This window comes from Akebia trifoliata, chromosome 3 (genome assembly GCF_017979445.1).
Source record: "Akebia trifoliata isolate Shusen 1 chromosome 3, ASM1797944v1, whole genome shotgun sequence".
Classification (NCBI taxonomy): domain Eukaryota; kingdom Viridiplantae; phylum Streptophyta; class Magnoliopsida; order Ranunculales; family Lardizabalaceae; genus Akebia; species Akebia trifoliata.
Window position 1 is genome coordinate 8,004,674 of NC_141377.1, and position 23,503 is coordinate 8,028,176.

The window sequence follows — 23,503 nt, forward strand, 5'->3', positions numbered from 1 at the left end:
GGAACACGTAATGCTTTAAGGGATTTCATTCCCCAGTGCTGAGACAATTGTTTCTCAAATATTTTAGTAAATTTAAAATGTAGGTGGACAAAATCTTCAATAGAGCATCTGAAGGAGATGGAATCGGACCTGTTGAACTGACAAAGGCTGATGTTGGTAGTTCCATCCCTGCAGATTCCCTGCGATTTGAGGTGGGACCTTTATACCTGATTTTATTTGGACTAGATTTTGTTTTATTTATTTTAGGTAAATTGCACTTTCACCCCCCATGGTTTAGTATAATTCTATATCGACCCCCCCCCCCCCCCCCCGGGTGTTTTGACCATTGCACTTACGTCCTCTATAGTTATCTAACGGGCTCACTTTCCCCCTTTCTGTCTACTTGCCTTCTACCAAGCAGTTAAAAATTTATTTTATTTCATTTTTTTTACTTTTTATAGATACCATTTTACCCTTTTTAAAATATTATTCTTTTTTATAAACAAAAATATCCCAGGGAAAAAATGGGTTGGTGCTTAAGAGTGAATATATGCTTAGAAATTTTTATAGTTTTAAAATTTATTTATTTATTGTATAAAAACTGGTAAAATGAGAGGGTAAAATAGTAAAATAACACCTGAACTTCAACACCGTCTGTGAAAGGTGCAATTGTCAAAATGTTAGGTGGTCAATATGGAATTATGCAAAACTACAGGGGGTCAAAATGTAATTTCCCTTTATTTTAACTTCTTCCTACCATGTGCTATTTCTTAGAAGTATGAACTTTACACAATGATGAATCTCTTGCTCATTGGCTTGTGTTTATGGGATTTCAAAGTTAGATGACATGCTTACTACTAATTGAAGGTAATAGTGGAAAGGTTCTCACAGCTTTTTGAGAACCACAATCACTTGTTCAATGAGAATATCTCTTGACTTTCATGCTTGGCTTGGACTTGGCGTAGCTGGTGTTTGGTAAGTCACAAGTCAACAAAGTTGGAACTAACACAGTTGCATGTGACTTGGCTGAGTAAATAATTTACCGGCTAAGTATATGAAGATTGCATCTACGAGTTAAACTGACACTACAAAGGGAGCTGCTCTTTAATATAAGTAGTTACTTTATCAGTAACTAGAACAAACAGATGTAGATTCAAAGTCAATCCCTAATGTAAACCTGTCATAATTGGGTACTCATTTGTCTCCTCACCATTTGTTCTTACACACGTCACAATTATTTCAAGCGTGTATTATGTATCTACTTTGTAATCATTTGTCTTGGCCTTCTCATATTCTTTGAGATTTTTGGGCTTGCCTCTCTCTTAATAAATTTTATGCTTTTTCTTTGCTAAGTTCTTGACAAAAATCTACTAATAAAAAAAAAAAAAAAAAAATTATGATTTTGTTAATATTTTTCTATCTCTACTTAGCTAACCCCTTGAATTCCACTAGACAATTTTTAATCTCATTTTAAATTTGAGCAATCCTTCCTTCCTCTATCCAGCTACCCTTCCCTCCTCGGATCATGGATGCATGACCATGTAACTCTTTCTAAGTCATGCATGTTGAAATGAGGTTTATTGTCGTGCTCCTAGTGGTGAGTTATTTTGATAGATATGTTTTTCTTACTAAAGCTGACAGTTTTTATACTTACATCTGAGTCTTGGGTAGCAATTTAATTGGAATGAAATAGTAATATTTGTCTTCTTTCTTTCTAGCCATTAGGGGCGTTTGCAGAATTAAAGTGAGTTTGGCACAAGCAATGAGAGCTTGCCCTCCCTTTTTGTTGTATGTTGAGGTTGTATTTTCCTCCACTCTTGGGTGTGTCATATCCTAGTTGAGCCCCTTGACCCCCTTATATTCACAGTTCTCCCCCCCCCCCCCCCCCCCCCAACAGATCAGTCTTTTGGAGTAGTTTGTTGGTTAATTGATGTAGGACATCTACAATCCTTGTTAAGAGTTTTAGTAGGATTTCTATTTCTAGTTCTAGTACGAATTCTATTTCATAGTTATGTTAGGAGTATAATTACTTTTTAGTTTCTAATTTTTTTTAAATTCGTTTTTATTATTTAGGCTATAACTAGAAGTGCTTAGAAATGTCTAATTTGAGTCCTAATAGAATTAGATAGTATTATGTTATAGATAAGTTAGGAATGTTAAATTTAGTATTTTAGTAGGATTCTAAATTGTTATGATGGAGTTATCTAAATAAAGTGCTCCAAATCTGAAAATTCAATAATCATCAATTCAATTATCTTTTCTCTCTTAATTACATTTTTGCTTTATGCTTTATTATTTTTCAAGCTATTTCTTGTTTATCAATTGAATCTATTGATTCAAATTGATTTTGAGTGTTCCATTGAACAAAACCTATCGAATCTTTTGATTCACACGCTTCTACTATGTCAAGTGGTATCAAAGCCCTTGTTACAATCCACAAAAATGGTTGGTGAAGGTGATTTTGTCACAAAACCTTATCTAAGAGCTCAATTGGAAGTCAAATTGGAGAAGTTTGAAGAAACAAATCACCCACAAAATTATGGTTATGTTGGAGTTTTGTGTTCAAGGCATGGTTCTCAACACCATTGAGAAGGAGAAATGTAAGGCATGGTTCTCAACACCATTGAGAAGGAGAAATGTAAGAAAACTCTTCTGGATAAGCCGAATTCCCACAAAATCAGAACCTTACCCATAATTTTGATTTTGCCCAAACTCCACCACTCCCTACACCTCATACCATGCTCCCTCAACTTTCTAGCTATATCGCATCACTCCTATACCCTCAAAATAAAATCCCTCACCCTTCAATAGCCACATATCCACTCCCACAAAATGTTTCTCCTAACCCTAATCTTTCAAATATCATTCAAAACTTATCAAACAATTTCAATGACCCTTCAAGGACCATAATAACCCCATATATGGATTACATCGATGAATTGGATCCTTATACTATCCCTCCCCCAACTAAACATCCCTATTTTGACCTGATAAACTTCCCCCTAACACCCCCCACACTCACCGACCCCCATATCGCGAAGCCAATGCAAGACGATGCCATTATCCTCCATCCACAAATCAGCCCTTCCATGATTTTGAGGAGGTTGAATGCATGTTCATCCATAACCCATCCTCATATATTCGCAACAAGAGCGGTCTTTTGACTAGACTTAAGGCTGATATTCCTACCTTCAATGGGTTTTTGCACATTGAGGACTTTCTTGATTGAATCTCCAATGTTGAACGATTCTTCAATTACATAGAAATTTCGGAGGATAAGAAGGTCAAACTTGTGTCTTTTAAGCTAACCGGGGCAACCTCCTCTTGGTGGGACCATCTCCAACGAGATCGACTACGTCAAGGCTTTTGGCAAGGGCAACTATGGTCAGTCATGAAGCAATTGCTTAACCAATGATACTTACTACTAGATTACATCCAAACCTTGTTCATCAACCTACAAAATTGTAGGCAAGGGTCTCAAAGTGTACAAGAATATGTTGATGACTTCCTCGTCTTCTCCTAAGGAATGTACTTTAAAAGAATAGAGACCAAACTATTAAACGTTTCATCAATGGGTTGAATAGAAGAATTTAAGAGAAATTGGATTAATACTCAAGCTTGCACGCGACCATAAACAATGCCCTAAAGGTAGAATTCTTTATGCTTGATTCTCGTACTTTTTCTCACCTTTCTTATACCAACAATTGGAGGTCAAACTATTCACAATCTACCCTTCCATCTTATCAACCTTATCCATCCTGCAATCAGCCCCCTTATGACAATAACAACCATGATTCAACCTCTCAAGTTCCACCTCCACCATCCAACCAGCTCTTCCAACCATTTCAGCCATGTAACTCCAACACTCTCTACCCCAATCACACCACCCAAAGAAAAATAAGCGTTTTAAGTGTGGGAAAATGGTTCATACCTCCGAAGTGTGTTGTAGCAAGCAAGCATTAGTGGCCGAGGCTGATTATGAAAATGACGAAGACTATGTTGATGACGATGCTGCTGTCATCTTTGAGGCTTATGAGGAGGATGAAGGTGAATATCTAAGTTGTGTTATTCGCAATTTATTGTAAGTACAACATGTTGATCCTTCAACTCGACATCGTCTTTTCCGAACTATATACAAGGTGTAAAGCAAGTTGTGCCAATTGATTATAAATAGTGGAAGTTCAGAAAATATAATTTCAAGTCACATGGTTGATGCACTCAAGTTGCCCACCATACAACACCCTAGATCTTATTTTATAGGTTGGGTAGACGATGAATGCAAGAAGAGTGTAACCAATCAATGCTTCCTTTTTTTTTACAGTTGGGCAATATAAAGATATGGTTATTTGTGACATCATCCCAATGAGAGCATGCCACATCCTCTTGGGAAGGCCTTAGCTTCATGATAATGATATAGTCTATTGGAAAAAGGCCAACACTTATTCTTTCATGCAATTGGTGTCAAAGTGATCATACATCCTTCCTATGTCAAGCTCAAGGCTGCCCAACTAGCTAAGGAGAAGAGAACATGTTTTCTTTCTACCAACATCAATGATAACTTAAAGGAAACAAGCCAAGTGTTCGTTGTGGTAGTGTAATCTTCCAATCGATACTCTCCTACTCAAATTCCTTTTTAAGTGCAACCCCTCCTTGAAATTTTTTTTTTGTTCTTCCTTCGGAGTTACTGGATTCATGACTTCCTGTCCGGTTCAAGTCCTCCCAAATCTGCCCAGTATAGGATGAGTCCACAAGAGCATGACATATTGAAAGAACAAGTGGAAAACTTACTTTCCAAGGGTCTCATTCTACCAAGCCTTAGTCCAGACTCGATTCTGGCCTTGTTGGTACCTAAGAAGGATGGTACATTGAAAATGCATATTGATAAATGTGTGGTGAGCGAAATTACTATAAGGTATCGTTTTCCGATTCCAAGGCTTGATGAGATGTTCAACATGCTAACAGGTTCAACCATATTTCCAAATTCAACTTGAAAATTAGCTACTATCAAAATACGGATCCAACCCGGAGATGAATGGAAAATAACCTTCAAGACCAAGGATGACTTTTATGAATGGCTAGTTATGCCGTTTAGTTTATTAAATGTGCTTAACACTTTTATGCGCATCATGAACCAAGTACTACAACCTTTCATTGGTAAGTTCGTTGTGGTCTATTTTAATATCTTAATTTATTTCAAATCTGATACGGTGCACCTTTTGCATCTATGGACTGTTTTTGAGGCTCTAAAAGCCAACTCTCTTTACATCAACTTGAAGAAGTGCCATTTTTTCATGTCTTCAGTATTTTTCTTGGGTTACGTAGTCTCCAAAGAGGGTATGCACGTGGATGAAACTAAAGTTGCTACCATAAGGGATTGGCTTTCTCCAAAATCAACCGTCAAAGCTCAAAGTTTTCATGGGTTAGCATCTTTCTGTAGGCATTTCATTAAGGACTTAAGCTCCATCGCAGCACCTTTAACACATGGAAGAACAAAAAATTTACTTGGACCAATGATGTTGAAGCTAACTTTCATCTCTTAAAGGCTAAAATTACTTTTGCCCCTATTTTGGCACTTTCTTGCTTTAACAAACTTTTTGAAATCCATTGTGATGCTTCCATACATGGAGTAGGAGCTATTTTATCTCAAGAAGGAAAGCCTATTGAATTCCTTAGTAAGCTAACGGAGGCAAAACAAAAGTGGAGTACGTATGAACTAGAATTCTATGTCGTTGTTTGTGTTCTTAGAAAGTGGAGGCATTACTTTATTCAAAATGGATTTGTACTCTATGTGGGCCACCAAGCCTTGAAATTCATCCAAAATCAAAGTCTGACCAACTGCATGCATCCTTCATGGATCACCTTGCTTCTGGAGTTCAACTTCACTATTCAACATAAATCTGGCCTCAACAATAAAGGAACGGTACTTAAGTGCCGGTAGCTAGGCTGATCAGAGAAACTAAACTAGTAGTTCAGTTACGGGAAGTCGAGAACTGAGAATTCTGTGGGAATCAAAGCTTTAGTCTTGCTGATGCACTGAGTCGTAGTCCTTCTCATACCTCGCAAAATAGAGATTTTTTGCTCATTATTATAAGGAGCAATGTGTTAAGTTTTGACGTCCTCAAAGAACTCTACATTGATGACCCAGAATTCTAAGTTATGTGGGAAAAGTGCAACTCGAGACAACAAGGTACTTCAAAGTTTGTGGTTCAAGATGGGTTCTTCAAAGGAACAAGGTTATGCATTCCCAATGGTTCAATTCGTGAGCATCTTATCAAAGAGTTACATGGTGGCGGACTCTCAAGACACTTTAGACGAGACAAGCCCATTGCACTTGTGGAAGAACGGTACTTTTGGAAGTCCCTCAAGAAATATGTTAAAGATTTTGTTCGTCGCTGCATCATATACCAAAAAGGGAAAGGACAAGCAAACCACATTGATTCCACCTTCGTAGTTGTTGATCGTTTTTCTAAGTTGGCATACTTTATCCCTTGCCACCAGACTCACAATGTGGTAAATATAGCCAACCTCTTCTTTCGTGAAGTTGTACGTCTACATGGCATCCCCAAGTCCATCACATCGGATCATGACTTTTAAGTTTTTGAGTTGGCTTTGGAAGGCTATGCGTTAGACTGAAAAATGAACTTAAGTTTTCAAGCACCGCCCATCCTCAAACAGATAAACAAAGAGAAGTTGTGAACCATACTCTTGGCAACTTGATTCCATACCTTTCCGGTGACAAATTGAGGCAACGAGACTTGGCACTTGCACAAACTGAATTCGTTTATAATTCAGTCCTCATTCTACAAATTACGCATCATTCCTGAAAGTCTATTCCAAAGCACCTAATCATAATTTGGATTATGTGCAACTTCTTTCTGGCCCAACTCCAATGTGGCAACCCATGACATGATTGAGAGCCTTCCTGGTTCCATGGACAAATGAAGAAGAACCTTGAAACTTTTAATGAAAAGTATAAAACAAATGTTGATAAGCATAGACGATTCAAGAGCTATGAAGGAGACTTGGTCATGGTTTATCTTAGTAAAGATCGCTTCCCTGTTAGAACTTACAAACAGACCAAGCTAAAGAAATTTGGACCGTTTCATATCTTGAAGAAACTTAACAATAACGCTTATGTGGTGGATTTGTCTGATGAAATGCACATATCCTTGACATTCAACGTAAAGGACATTTATCCTTGCTTTTTGGAGGATGATTTTTCTACTCCTACGCCAAACTTGGGGACGAGTTTTCTCAAAGAAACGGGGCTTGGTGTAGGACATCTACAATCCTAGTTAAAGTTTTGTAGGATTTCTATTTCATGGTTATGTTAGTAGTACAATTCCTTGTTAGTTTCTAATTTGTTTTAAATCCGTTTTTATTATTTATGCTATAATTAGAAGTGCTTAGAAGTGTCCAATTTGAGTTATAATAGGATTAGAAAGTTAGTATTATGTTATAGATATATTAGGAATGTTAATTTTTAGTATTTTAGTAGCATTCGAAATTGTTATAATGGAGCTCTCTAAATAAGGAGCTCAAAATCCGTAAATTCAATAATCATCAATTCAATTATCTTTTCTCTCTTAATTACTTTTTAGCTTTATGCTTTATTTTCTTTTAAGCTATTGCTTGTTTATCAATTGAATCTATTAATTCAAATTAATTTTGAGTGTTCCATTGAACACAACCTATTGAATCTTTTGATTCACACACTTCCGCTATGTCATTAATATGATATCAGAGCACTAGATTCATATAGGTCGGGAGGTTGATTTTTTCCACCCTTACGGGTGAGGGGGAGTGTTGAGTGTATATATCTCATCCACTCTCGGGTGTGTCATGCCCCACTTAAGCCCTGTGACCTCTAATATTCATAGTACTCCCCCTCTCCAACAGATCGGTCTTTTGGAGTACTTGGTTCGTTAGCACTGCACTGATTAAAGTGATCAATTAGTCCAGTATACTCCTATTAACTAGTTGGCATTGAACATGGTGAAAGCAACCACATATGGGATTAGTTTTGAATGTTTCCTATACTTTTGCAGGTAAGTCAATATACCGGACGGATCCACTTGTACGCTTGCATTCTAGGAAAAGATTCAAGACCAAGTCCGATCTTTGAGAATTTCCGCCCGGATGAACTTGAGTCACAGAATACTTCCGCTTCAAATGTATGCAAGAAAATAAATAAAAATTGTATCAAGGAAAATCCAGCATACCAAGATGTTATTCTGAAATTCATCAAGGACTGGAATGATTTAAGACCCATCCAACAAAAGAAATTGCTTGGGAAGCCTTTACAATGCCCATTGCGCTTTGAGCTTTCCTTTCTGAAAGAAAGCCGTGACCATGGAAGTGGGGTATGTCTTTTAAGAACTTAAACATACTGACTTTTCCTTGGGCATGCATATTACTTCATGTAACCTTTTTAAAATGAAGAACATTTTCCTTACTAACTTTGTAAGACTTTAAGCCTTACTAAGGGTTGTTTTGCTCAAATGGATTACCACATTAGCAATCCAACAATAGAGCCCTCTAGATTTCATGGAAGAATTCAGATTCAGAAAAAAAAAAAAAAAGAATTACAAAAAACATTTGCTTTTGGGCTTGATCCAAGGTTTTGAAAATGGACGGCTACCGAACTTCCACCAAACTCCAAAATTTAAAATTAAAATTCAACAGCGAATTTTTTTTTTTTTTTTTCAATGTTCATAGGATTTTGTCCTCTGCAACCCTGAAGCATCAGATCATGTTTTTGAATGTCACAAGGTGAGCCCAAGACCCTTAGTAAGGCTAGTCGGACTCTTTCATAATCTATTGAATTCATAGTAAAAAAAAAAAACTTGATTATTTATTCTTTTTCTTTTCAATTTGGCGAAGTTAGATAAGATGTTAGTCAAATAGTTTACTTTTACAGGGACTGTTGAAAGGTGGAAGCAACCGACGTACTACACCTTTGAATGAGATAAGCTATATGTTGCCTGAAAATGCTGTGTGGAAGAAGGTTACTGTATGTAGTGGCCATGGTAAGAAGGAAAAGAAATGCATTCAGGGTTGGACCATGGCGGATGAACCACTTTGTATGCTGTGCCAAAGACCGTGCAAGTAACTCCCCAATCAATAATCCCTCACAGTAATTCCTTGTAGTATATATTTAATATACGATCTATTTCAGGGGCAAACTTGCTAAGACTCCCGAATATTTTGAGGATCTATTCTGTAAATTGGATTGCGCTGTAGAATATCGTCTAAGAACCAATCGAAGTTTCCTACGGCAGGTTAGGACATTAATCTCATATTTTATTGTACTTAAATACTGATTGGAGTACAGATATACTTTTTCCTAGAGAGATTCTATTGCGACACCAACTTTTGCTATCACCACCCCAATTAATATGTAAATCACTAAAGAATTAGCACGCATCTTGGGGTGGCTCAGCAAAAGTTGGTGTGGCAATAGAAGCTCCCTTTTGCCTATAGTCCAGATTTTCTTGGATGCAATTGGAGATGTTTTCCTGCTGATGTTCCAACTTGATTATTTATATTTATCCTTTAATCTTGTCTGGTAGTCAGTATATGTTAGTTTGTGAGTAACGTTCTTGAGGTTTTCCAGGAACTTTTCAAAATAGAACACGGCATTTGCAAAGTCTGCAACCTGGACTGTCATAAACTTGTAAAATGCATAAGACCCTTATCTGTTGCAAAGCGGCGAAAGTACATTAAGAAGGTAGCTCCAAAGGTGGCTAGTCGGAAGAAATTGTGAGTCCTGTTACGTTTTAATTAATACATGAGAATTGTGACATTGTAAATTTGCTTGTTACATGTGCCAACTTTTCCTGTCCAATGCTATGGTGCAAAATGATTCTTCTGAAGGCAGTTTAATGTGCTTAAATGTTGCAGAGACTGGTGACTTAGACTGAGCCATAAAAAAATAAAACAAGCGACATATTTCAATCAAATTAAAAGTAGAATTTTCTAAAATGATAGTAAGATCGTTTATGCTTTTTATGGAGCTGAATATTGGGTAATTAGGAAACAAACTTTTCTTAGTGAGCATAGCAAGTGATCATACTGAGTAGAAAGACTAAGGAAAATAAAAGTAGAAATGAACGCATTTGTGGAAATGTAGGAATATCACCTATTGATCATGTGGAATGAAGACCGTTCAATTACCACCTCAGTTAGGAAATGGTGGAAGTTCAAGATTTTGAAGAGTGAGAGGAACATCAACAACATGGATTGAGATAGTGAAAGCAGATATAAAAACATGAATAAAATTAACGGTCTCTCTTTCATTGAAGCAGTGGCTTACAATCCGATAGGAGGATGAGCAATCCCTTTCTTGCATTTGTGATCCATGAATACTTGAAGATGAACAAAGGATTTAAATGGTTTAACAGGTTAAACTCATAAAATATTCAATCAAACACATCATTAATGTTTATACATTTACTTATATAAAAATTATAGATGTTAATCTTACAGAATGCGACTTCATGAATGTGTGCTGAGCTGTAATATATTACTTAGCTATATAAAAAGGACTTCCTATTTTTCATAAAATATCCATTTCAGGCATTGTAGTTGGATGCAAGGTTATATGCTCAACGCAACTACTAGCACTTTGCACTGAATTTTGAATTTCTTTTACTCCATGAACAGTGTTAACATGTGGATGTACAATTGTTGTCCAGCTTTTTGATAGATTTTTATTGTTCAACATCTTGCAGACTTGATAAGCTTGTACAACAACCGAAAGCGGGCAATGCATGGCATGCGGACCACATAGTACCTGTCCGGAGAGGAGGAGGTGTGCAACTTGATATATCTTTCAAATCATTGTTCAAGGGCACGCACTCAATGAAAATAAATAATTCTTGACATTAATTGATATAAACTTGGTAATTGAAACTCAGCTAGATCATTTGGACCTGGCTTGGTTGATAACGATCACTGAACCTCAAGACAATTTGTTCCATCTACAATATCGAATTGCTGCGACATCATATTTGAAGCCTTAATATTACCATCTTTTTTTTTTTTTTTTCTGTTTTTTGGATAGGGGAATGCAATCTAGATAACATGAGGACTCTCTGTGTGGCCTGTCATTATGAAGTTACTGCAGTTCAATGCTCTGAACAACGCGAGGCTAGGAAACAACTCAGATTGGTCATGCGTGAGCTCAAAGATGTTAAAAGGACAGACCGGATGAACTCTAATTTGAAGGTAGAGGCCATTGAATTCTAGTTGATTAGTTTTCTTTATTTCTTTTGTCTAAGGTATCTACTGAAAGAACTGAAATTATTCTATAGCTTTAAGTAATGACGTGAGGCCTCAAGTCTCAACAGTGTCATAGGGTATATGTTATCATTGACTGATCAAACGACTTGAAACTAAGGGCCATCCATGACATGTAATATGAAGGCTGGATCGTCTGATAAAACTGTCATGGATTAGACTCTGCACCTTCTATTGAGTATCAATGGTCAGTATAGACCTAGGAATGGCACTTTATCTTATGCAAACCACAAATTTGATAATCAAATGTTTATCAGTTGGCTTCTCCCCAAATTTTTTGCTTAATAAAAATTATCATGTAATTTAGTTATACAGTCGGTAAATCCATGTCCAAAAAGCTTAGGGGACTGCTATTGGCACCCCAACTTTTACTTATTACACCCCAATTTCTTAAATTATTTATGACACCAATTAAATATTAAAACACACTATTAAAATGTTACAAAGTTTTTGCTCAAATTATTATCTCAACATTACTAAACATTTAACACTCGTTCAAACAATTTCAGCAGTTGTCCACAAGTAGGATTAGTCTCATATAAAATCCTAAACCTAAAAATTGAAATCTAATTGAAAAAAAGAGAGTTTTTATTAGCACACCAACTTCTACTTATTGTCAACCATTCACTTTTTTTTTTAAATTGGAGTGCCAGTAGCAGCTCTCAAAGCTTATGATATGATCATGTTTATCCCAAATTCCAAATAATAAGTTCACTCACCAGTCAAAAGAGTTGTTTTCAAGATGCTTTTGATACATGTTTTTTTTTTCCGAATTTTTGGTTATTCTGATACTCAGATTGACTCTCTCATTGCCACATGACCATGCTGAATATTGTTCTGGTTTCTTTTTCAGAGATTCTATTGCCACCCCAACTTTTACAAACAGGACACCAATTCAAATGATACCAACAAATAATTATCACACATCTTGGGGTGCTCTTAGTAAAAGATAGTGTGGCAATAGAAGAGAGCTGCATTTTTTTAATCTTCTTCATGCATCCCTCGAAAGATCAAATTCTGCTATTTTTCTTCCACCAACTCTCCAATGTTTTAAGTGTGACTATTAATAAAACACTAATAGTGTTTTTATGGCTTTCAGGACGACAACAAGCACTTGGAAATGGGAGAGAATACAGTTGTGGATGATCTATTAGTTACGGTGCCTGGCAGTGCATACTCTAGAGGTGAAACAACCATCACTGGAAGTGATGAACAGAAATCCAACGAAAATGATTAATGGAGAAGATTTTCTAGAGCTGAGTGAATTTTTTGAGAAAATTCGGTAATATTTAATGAAATTGCTGAGGGTTCTTGAATGTTGGCTCTATACCCAATCTGCTTCTTAGAATGCCAAGGAATAATGATTCAATGACAGATATTTTTAGCATAATTGTGTTCAATGTTGTCAAATGCGGTCGCATATGCATATGCCTTTTCCAAGTTGAATTTCACATATTCTACCATCGCATATATGAAGTTATGCTATCTGCACAATATGTGCTGACATATTTTTGTATGTGATGGAATATTGTCCAGCAGTCATATTTGAACATAAATTTTTTTATTTTTTTTAGCTTAAACACATTTTCTCCCATAAATATCTCACTTCTACCCCCAGTACTCCTTTTACAACATCTATTTTACCTTCTAATCTCTTTCTTACTCTCACAAAGCTTCCAACTCTTAAATCTCATTACATTTTTTAATATATTCACATAATTATAAATATTCTCTAATCTCTACTCTACATTATTACTCTCAAAGTTCAAGTCTCAACTCAAGTCACTCTCTCATTCTCAACTGGTAACTCTCAAGATTTAAAAGAAACAGAAAACTACTCAAGAATTGAGATTTAAACATTTTTTCCTCTTACAACATACGTCACCGTATATGCAATGTGTGAAATGGCATATGCGAGCAGCATGTGTTGGTCGCACATGGTTGCATATGCTATTTGACAACATTGTTTGTGTTGTCATTCATAAAATGTGCACATATACAATTAGAAAATTTAATTCATACATTGTGATTTATACAAATAAGCTGCAAATAAAATGTACCCATTTAATAAACAGGTTAAGGTTTGCCGTTTTCAACATGCATAACTTGTGAATATGACATGATTATAATTTGATTACTTGTTTGTCGAAAGTGAAAAAGTCCTTAATAGGGATTTTAGTTTTACAAATTGCTTAAATCTTTGTTGATATTTGAAATACCTATGTTTCATGATTTAAATGGAATATATATGGGTCAAGTTGTACACAAATCAACATAATATGTCGATATACCAATGGTCAAACGAGTAAAATGGCATAAATGGGTTGTTGTCCTAACCTGAACATTATTACCTGTTTGACACAATTATGCCCCACACATAATTAGGTTCAACGCAAACCCGCTAACTTCATATCTCGTATTGTTTTTTAGTCAAGTTTGTCGATCATAATACTAATTGTTGAGAGCTCCCCAACAACTAAAGAGGAACCAAAGGTTACAATGTTCCAATTTCTATACCCATTCAATACCAATTAGCAATTCTAGTTATGTATGCTACGTGTGGTCAATAACTATGTTTTTAAACTGATTACACTCTTGACCATGGACTTCTTGAAAAAACTAACAGAAAATGACATAAATGCTCTTTATCCTTAACCTTTTCGGCTCTTACCATAAAAACCCTGGATTTTTCCTCTCCAAAACCCGGATCTTCAAACTCTAGGGAAATAAAAAGTTAGGCACATTTTCAAACTAAGATTCTCTCTCCTAAAACCTTCTAAATTCAAGAAAAATATAAGATTTTTGGGGAAGTTGAAAGACTAATCAACTCTTGTCATGTATGTGAAATATTCACAGAATATTGTATGCTCTACGAACAACAGTTGTTGATTTTACCCTTTTAAGGTTAAAGATGTCTGGTTTGGGGGAGAAAATCAGCCACAAGTAAGGCATTTAGGTCATTTATGTCAGTCTCTCCTAGAAGACGTTGGTAAAGGGACATGTCAACCGTTTGAAAAAATAAGGTATCTCTAATCTTACATTTTCAGGAGGTAAACAAATAATATCACCTATTTTACCACGTGATTTTACTAAATTACCTTCCTTTAATTAAAAAGATGGATATAATTAAGAGAAAATTCCAAAAATTGTTAAAATTCAAAATTCCCGTTTCAGTACACTGTTCATTTTAATCCCAAAAACATGCATGGCGAGATCGCAGGTATTTTAAAGTGACGATCTCACTGATAAAAATTAGCGAGATCGCTGATGTTTATTTGAAAAGTGACAATCTCACTGATTTTATTAAAGTGATGATCTCGCTAAATAGCATGATTTGGGAATTAAAATGAACAATGTACTAGAATATGCATTTTCCTATATTCATTAGACAAAATAGTCATTTACCCAATAATATAAGTAATTGAGATGTAATAAGTAAAAGCTGGGGTGCAAATATAATTTTTCTTATTTTTTAATGAATTTTGCAGTTGTCAACAAAAGAAGGGAAAATAGCCTGAACGAATAATGGGGAACAAGAATGAAGTAACAACCATCTTCATCATCATTTTCAAACAATTATCACAAAAAGTCAGGAGACCAATGAACAAATCATATCCCTTCAAGTTCAACCATCATAAAAGTCTGCGATCAATGAACAAATGATGTTCCGTCAATCAATTCTATCTAAAAACATGTTTCTGTTTATTCAAGTGTCTTCAAATCTAGTCTTACTTGCAAATTAAAAAAATATATATCAGCTCTCTCTCTCTATCTCTCTCTCTCTCTCTTACATGCACTAGGAAACGCCTCGAGACAGTCAGTAGGACAACTGCACTGCGGCACGCATAGAGTCTTGAGGCTCGACCCGTACCATCGCTATACGCCATAATTGGGTCAGATGCATGGTATCCTCGAAGAGTCCCTATAGGGGACATTGGCTATCCCGTTCCACATGAGACGGGTGTTCCATGAGACTCTTGGACCAAAACTCAAGCGGAATGTGCTGTGGTTGTGGGGACCCCTCAGCTTATGTCACATTTGTGCAAGCCGTAGAAGCACCAAAGCATTGTGCCACATTTGGCATGCTAAAGGCTTGCTTTAGTTGGGTCACGAACTAGCGTGCCGCACGGCCCCTCCGCTGTTATTCCAGTATGGCCGTGACAACACGCGCACACACACACTTAGAAATTCCAATTGCAAGTTGCTTCTAACTGGGCTGCTCTCAGTTTTTGTTGCACATAATCAAACCTTGTCAATTGCCTTTCCCTTAATTCATTACCTATTGGGACTACTATAACATTTAAAACAGAAACAGGTCCAAGCATTCAATGTGCAATGAAATCAATATTGAAAATATCAAGCAAAAGAAATACACATATTATGAACAATTCTATCACATTTGCATCAGTGGAAGCACAACACCACCCTTTTTCTCTTGTACTTATAAACATTTAAGAAAGATTCATTAACATGAATCAAGGGTTAAAGATGTGCAATTTTGGGTTACATACGAAAGGAAGTCAGATAAAGTTCATTGTGAAGTAACTCTATGTATAACTGTAAAATTCTGTAGTCCTATTTTAATCTCTTGCGCTTAGCGACGAGTACGAGAATGGTACTTGTTATTTCGTGTAACCCAATCTTCTGTCAAGTTCTGATTCATCAATGCCCATGTTTTCCCATCAGGTTTAAACCCACTCTCACACATTTTCATGTACAACTTCTTTGCCGATATGATCTTCCCTCGCAAACACATCCCATGAATGACTGCATTGTAAATAGACACATTGGGTGTGACATGCTGCCAAACACAAATGATATTCATGTTAAAAATAACAGAAGATGCTATTGGCACCCCAACTTTTACTTATTACACACCAATTTCTTAAATTATTTATCACACCCTAATTAAAGATTAAAACACACCATTCAAACACTACAAAAAGCTTGGTTCAAAGTCACGTCAATATTACAAAGCATTATAACACATTCAAACAACTTCAACAATTGTCTACAATTAAGATCAGGCTCATATAAAATCCTAAATCTAACAAATAGAAAACTAAACAAAAAGAGAGAGAGAGAGAGTTTCTATTGGCACCCCAACTCTTACTTATTCTCACCATTGACTTTTTCTTAATTGGGATGTAATAAGTAAAAGTTGGGGTGCCAATAGCAGCTCTCAAAGAAAATGAATGCATAAAAGACCACAAAAGTACATATGTTAAAAAGATCAGTTCTCTCTTGAAAAAGAATTTTAATTCCAATTTTTTTTTCAAGTTTGACCCATCATAAATGGGCAAACTTATAAAAGATAGATTGAATTATCATCAAAATATGAATATCTATATTTCAGATCAGATCTTATCATTCCACACAAATTGAGGGAAATCAGCCAAGTTCTGGCTCAAATAATAATAATAATAATAAATTAAAAAAAAAATTCCACCATATACTAAGAAAGTAATGGAGAAACAAGATTTATGTTGCCAATCCCAATATATGAGATAAGATGTAAAATTTTGATGATGGTGATTATGTATTAAGAAACTTACATCTAGGATTTCCTCCAATTCAGACCAAAGAGATCCCCAGATACAAGCTCTTATCAACGACAAATAAGTGAATGTGTTAGGGGTGCACTTCTGGTGAACCATATGTTCATAAACTTGCAAAGAAACTTTGGGCTTCCTTGCAACCTCACAAGTACTAATAACAAGATTATATGATGAAGTTGAAACTGACAAACCACTAGCTTCCATCTGCCACAAAAGCTGCAAAGATCGATCCCATAAACGAAGCTTTTGACAAGACATTAGTGCTGAATTATATAAGTGGGGATTCAACTGAGAACTCTTCTCACTTTTGATGCTCTCAAAGAGCATAAGAGCATCGGCGTATCTGTGCCCCCGGTGCAAAGCACCAAGCAATGCATTCCATGTGTATACATCAGGTGTATGACCCGAAGATCTCATGATATCAAAAACCCTAAATGCCAATTTGACTTTACCAGCTTTTCCAAGAGAGTTGATCAAGGAATTGTAGGTAATACTATTTGGGTTGAACCCATTGTTCAACATATCTTGAAAGACACTGAACGCCAAATCCCATGTCCCCTCCTTCGTGCATGAAGATATTATAGCTTTCATTACATCTTCACTGGGTTTCAATCCGTCTTGAACCATCTCGCCATAAGCATCAAAAGCCAGTTCGGGCTGACCACAACGAACAAAAGTGCTAACTAATAGGCAATAAGTAATTGTGGTTGCCCTATGACCATCTTCCTTCAAACGTTTCCATATTCTCTCCGTTTGGACCCAATTGTTTGTTTTCCCACAAATCGATATCATCGTGTTGTAAACGATTACATCAAAACCATTCTTCACCGTACCTTCACCTTCCAATTCTATGAACATTTTTAGGGCTGCATCACAACCACAAGTGGTTGCAATCGCTTTGAGAATCAAACTATATGTATGACCCGTAGTCATCTCCTTCTTCTTCATCATCTCATAGACTTTCAAGGCATCATTGACCAACCCATTCCTTAAAAGACAAGAAAGAAGAGAGTTACAGGCATGGAGATTGGGTTGAAGACCTGAAACCTCCATCGACATATACAATTCGAAAGCACTTCGAACCTTATTTGATCTACTAAGGCCCAACAACCTTCTCGACAATATCTCTTCGTCCCTTTCCTCTAAAAAATGCAGCTTGGGTTCAAGCATAGAAGCCACTCTCCCACAATTAGAAGACGGGTCACCTCCTAGAGGTTCAACAATGTGATCTTCTCGACTCTCTACGTTTCCCCAAGGAGGCAAAACATGTTCACAACTAACAATACCCATTTCATCTTCTCCTTTTGGAATCAATACTTCGTCTTTCTCGTCTTCACAAACCAACCCATATTCGAAACCAGCGAAAATGACCATATTTATCTTTACTTTTGTAGACCCAAATACCCAATTGGCCTCTGTGATCCTCATTTTCCGAACTCCATACACCACCTTTTTTAGGCCATGCCCCCAGGCATGCTTTTTGTTTGATTTTCTGTTAGCTGAACCAAAATTCAATTTACAACGAAAACAATGAACACACATTTTATTTTCGCGGGGGTGGCGGTGTTGGCTATGTGATCCATGAGATGTGATGTTAATTGCAAATGGACTTCTTAACATTTCAACCATAATTGGGCACCAAAAGGAAGTATCTTTATTCAAGCAGTTAGTGAGCAAACTGGCAATCCCAAGCTTGAAAATGAAGGGGAGGAAAAAAGAGATTTTTGTGTCAATTAAAGGATGTTACATCTCATCTGAGACACTTCTAAGATTGAAACTTGAAGAAAAAGTGATTTTTTCCCCACTGATTCAGATTTTATAAATGAAACAAATATGATTTTTCATAGCTGTGAGAAACAACCCACATCATGAAAAGAAAGCAATCCCACAACTTGAAACTTGAAGAAACCCATTTACAAAGAAGCAATTCCAAGGTTCAAAATGCAGAAGAAAATAAAAAAGTGATTTTGAACAACATCTAAAAAGAAAACCGACCTCAGTTTAAGCCTTCAGTAGTTGAAACGAATAAAACATTAAAATTTTCATAGTGGATTAAAACCCCACCTCGTTGAAGACTTGAAGTCATGATTTTAAAACTCGGTTTCGCGTCTCGTCTCGTCTCGTCCAAGCCCGATACCGAGTCATCTCGGACAAGTTTTCCAATATGTTTGAGACGTGAGGTATTAATTCTCGGCCAAAAAACGGAACCTGTGTGTTTGTATCATTCAGCCCAGATACCGAGTTAACTCGGATGATACGTCTTGGTCTTGAACGAGTTTAGCCTTCGCCTTGAAAAAGGGAAAATCAGTGATTCAGATACATGGATCAGTACCTGGCTTATTAGAAGTATTTTTTAGGAGTTTATATTAGGAGTTTCTACTATGGGTTAAGAGTTGTTCTTCAATTAGGAATTTTCATTATTTAGAAGTATTATTATTTTAAGAGTCTCTATTGTTATTTTTGGAGTCTATAAATTTATGTAATCTCATTGAAATGAATCATTGAAGTTAGTAAATTTTCAATAAATATTTAAGTGGGGTTCCCCCTGGACGTGGGAGCAATTGTCTTATATTCTGAATCTTCTTCTTCTTTCCGCATCATTTGGTATCAGAGCAGTAATTGTACCCTGTGTGGTACTGAAGACATGGCTGAGGGAACTAGGTCTCAAGATATAAAACGCATGGAAGAAGTAATGAAGCAAATGAAAGAAAAAACTGATGAAGCTTTCCTTAAAATTAAACAAATGGTCACAACTATAAGTTTTAAGTATGATCAAATAGCCACCAAATTGAATTTGGGAAAAAGTTAAGAGTCGAATCCTCACAAAACTCCAGAGTACAACCCAATTTCAACCATGCTGTTGTTCACACTCGCTATGCAAAAAATCAATTTTCTACGATTCAATGGAAACAATACCTAAGGGTGGGTGTACCGTAATGAGCGCTTCTTCAACTACAATCAAATCAAGGAGTCTTCTAAAGTCTACCTGGCTTCCATTCATTTGGAGGATGTTGCCCCTGAGTGATATTGATGGTATGAAACCATTAAACAAAAATTCAATTGACAAGATCTTGCACGAGACATTATCAAACGCTTTAATCCGAAAGCATATGAAGATGTTGTTGGCGAATTAACTAAACTTAAACAAACAGGTTCAGTCAAAGCATATCAGGAGCAATTTGAATCTCTTTATAGCCACACTCGTGGATTACCAGAAGACTTTTTTCTTAATTATTTTTTAAGTGGATTAAAAGACGAAATAAGAGTCAGCGTATAGATGTTTGAGCCCTGAACAATTATGCAAGCTATCGGGTTGGCTAGACTCCAAGAAGAGGTCTTTGATGCCCTCACAAGACGCATTAAAATCCCTCCCAAGCCTTCAACATCCATAGTGCCTGCCATAAAGTCTGATGGTCCTTCTCACCAAATCCTTATTCGAAGGTTAAATCCATCTGAAATGGAAGAGCGTAGAGTTGAAGGACTCTGTTATAACTACGAAGAAAGGTACATTCTTGGTCATCGCTGTAAAACACAACAACTCTTTCTTCTAGACGGTGAATGTGAACATGAAGAAAATGAGAGATTTCCCATAAAAAAGATGAGCCTTACGACAAGGTAACCGAGGAGCCAATTATCTCTATTCATGATGTAGCTGGAGCCACACCATACAGAACCATGCAAGTTCGTAGTTACATCAAGCGCAAGCCTTTTTATCTTAATTGATTCAGGTAGCATGCATAATTTTCTTGATCCTAAAATTGCACAAAGAACTAGTTGTGAGGTGAGTCCTACTACTCCTATTTATGTTGCGGTAACTAATGGTTCACGATTGACTAGTACGACCATGTGCAAGCAAATGTTATGGGTTATGCAAAAACCCACCTTTCAAACCGATTTTCGTCTTCTCTCACTCTGTGGTTGTGATATGGCGTTGGGTGTGCAATGGTTATTCACCCTTGGTCCTATCTTATGGGACTTTCATAATCTGCGTAAGGAGTTTACAACTAATGGGAGGAGACATGTGCTTAGAGGACCAAAATTTGGAAAAGTCAAGATAATTAATAGCCAACAAATTGATCGAACTCTAAAAAAGTCTACACAAGGAGTTGTCACTCAACTCTTTTCCATCCAAAATATTTCAGAAGAAATAACTCTAAAACCTGATTTGAATGTTTTGCTAAATAGGTACTCTACAGTGTTTACAGAAGTAACTGAGTTACCACCTCATAGGGCTCAAGATCACTGCATCCCACTCAAACCGGATAGCAAACCTACCAATGTTCGCCCGTACCCGATATCCATATGTACAAAAGAATAAGATAGAGAAAATTATTCAAGAAATGCTTTCAGTTGGTCTCATTAGACCAAGTGTAAGCCCTTTTTCTTCACTCGTCCAATTAGTTTGGAAAAAAAGATAACAATTGGAGAATGTGTGTGGACTATTGCTCTCTCAATCATAATATAGTTAAAGAAAAGTTTCCTATTCCAGTGATTGATGAAATTAGATGAGTTGCATGGAGCTAAATACTTTTTCAAGTTAGATTTGTGTGCAGGGTACCATCAAATACGAGTACATTCTACAAATATTCACAAAACAGCTTTCTGGACTCACACGAGGGGCATTATGAGTTTCTTGTTATGCCTTTTGGCCTAACGAATGCTCCCTCACCTTTCCAGAGTCTAATGAACCAAGTATTCAAGTCTTATTTGCGGAAGTTTATTCTCATATTTTTTTTATGACATCTTGGTATATAGCCATAGTTGGGAGAATCATCTTTGCCATTTAGCAATAGCTTTGGAAGTGTAACAAAAATATCAGCTATTTGCCAAAAGGACAACATGTCTTTTTGGTAAACATGAAATGGATTATTTAGGTCATATTATCTCGAGTATTGGAGTTGCAGCGGACCCATCCAAGATTGACAGCATGGTAAACTAGCTTAAACCACGCACAATAAAATAATTAAGGGGCTTCCTTGGTCTTATAGGGTACTATTAATGATTTGTCAAAGATTATGGTAAAATTGTTGTTTTTGATGTACTGATTTCTTATGGCAGAGAGAGAAGAAGTTAGAACAAATCTTGATTTTCAAATTGAATGTAATAGAAAATATTACCTAAAAAGAAATGGTTGAGGTATGCACAAAGCACTGTACTAAAACGAAATTCGCCCCTGCTATGGTACCACAGTCTGTAAGCGTTCGTTCTGCAGGATTCAACAACCCACGTATCCAAAAGGGTACTCTAAATTGCAACGTAACTTCGAACTCGACGATGTTGTGTGCTCTCACAACGAATAATAAATTAATGATAATTCGAGAATATAAAATAGCAGAAAAATTAAGTAATCTAAATCAATTAAACAAAAGAGAAAGTGACTGTTTAGAACAGTCACAAACTGGTTCAGAATAAACTTAATAAAAACGGACCTTGAAAAGCACCCACGTGAGGTGTAAATCCGAGAATTTGCACCCCAGGTTTTCGGACCGATGGATCCAAATTCCAATTAGAACCATGGGTTTCCCTCTTGGACTCCCGTGTGTGCGCGTGAGCCCGCCCACTACTTCTATCCACTTTAAAGCTATTAGAAACACAACTACTTAAGAATTGCAAATCAATTCTTCTCCTAGTCGATGTGGGACTAAAATTACTCAAGACAAAATCAAAACATTCAATTAAACATAAAGTAATAAAGTAAAAAGCATAAAGCAAACATGGGATTTAAATACCCTATGGTCAATAGATTGATTTACCATATAATTGCAAATAAATGAATATTAAAGGGTTTTCCAATTCAACCCTCTAAATTCCAACAAAAATCACTAAACCATTGACCAATATGTTACAAAAGGATGATGTTCAAAGACAATGCTTGGCCCTTTCAAGTGTGTTGGCAGACTGGATGAAAGATATAAAGTCTGGTTGGGTCAACGACGCAGATCTTCGGGTCATTACTGATGGGCTTCAGACTGATCCAACTTTATATTCGGGTTATACTTGGGTCCATGAACAGTTGTTATACAAAGTTCGACTTGTACTTGGGCCTACTTCTCCGATCAAGACCACTATCCTTAAGGAGATTCATGACAGCCCACTTGGTGAACATGATGGGGTACACAAGACAATTCACCGCATTAAAAGATCTTTCATTGGAAGGAAGCTCCGAGGTACGTTCTTACATTCGAGAATATGATGTTTGCCCACTTTGTCACCCTCAAACATCCGTATACGGCTATCGATGTGGCACAAATCTTCATGGATCACATATTCAAATTGCATGGAATGCCTAGCGCCATTGTGAGTGATAGGGATTCAATATTTGTTAGTAAGTTTGGGCAAGAACTTTTTAAGTTACAAGGCATCTAATTAAAGATGAGTTCGTCTTATCATCCACAAACTGACGACCAAGCAGAAGTGGTGAACAAATGCCTTGAAAACCACCTCAGATGTGTTACGGGTGATCGACCTTATCAATGGGTTAAGTGGTTGGCACTAGCAGAATGGTGGTATAACTACCTCCCATAAATAGCTTCATAAGGGGAGCAATTGTTTTCTATTTTGAATCTTCTTCTTCTTTTCGTATCAAATTCTGATCAAATAGAAGGAAACCCAATTCCTAAATGGCAGGAGAGATGGAGAGGAGTGAGAAGGAAAACTGAATTTTG

General features: G+C 36.4%; 2 protein-coding genes across 6 annotated transcripts in view; one reads left to right on the forward strand and one right to left on the reverse strand.

The window, feature by feature from the left end:
* Nucleotides 1–12,796, forward strand: part of LOC147405862 (SNF2 domain-containing protein / helicase domain-containing protein / HNH endonuclease domain-containing protein) — a 67,646-nt gene extending 54,850 nt beyond the window's left edge. For all 5 annotated transcript variants that reach the window (XM_086433737.1, XM_086433738.1, XM_086433739.1 and 2 more), the window contains 8 exons: nt 84–191; nt 8,028–8,342; nt 8,900–9,087; nt 9,158–9,260; nt 9,596–9,741; nt 10,713–10,792; nt 11,045–11,208; nt 12,380–12,796. In XM_086433737.1, the coding sequence (XP_086289863.1) occupies nt 84–191; nt 8,028–8,342; nt 8,900–9,087; nt 9,158–9,260; nt 9,596–9,741; nt 10,713–10,792; nt 11,045–11,208; nt 12,380–12,517 (1,242 nt within the window). In that variant the 3' untranslated portion in view covers nt 12,518–12,796. The remainder of the gene's footprint in view (nt 1–83; nt 192–8,027; nt 8,343–8,899; nt 9,088–9,157; nt 9,261–9,595; nt 9,742–10,712; nt 10,793–11,044; nt 11,209–12,379) is intronic.
* A 2,831-nt stretch (nt 12,797–15,627) lies between these two features.
* EMB2076 (Pentatricopeptide repeat (PPR) superfamily protein) lies at nt 15,628–18,889 on the reverse strand. The gene is made up of 2 exons (XM_086433742.1): nt 16,836–18,889; nt 15,628–16,081 (listed from the first exon to the last, which is right to left on the reverse strand). The coding sequence occupies exons 1-2, from the start codon at nt 18,465–18,467 to the stop codon at nt 15,875–15,877; spliced, it is 1,839 nt and encodes a 612-aa protein (XP_086289868.1). The 5' UTR covers nt 18,468–18,889; the 3' UTR covers nt 15,628–15,874.
* Between the last annotated feature and the right edge of the window lie 4,614 nt (nt 18,890–23,503).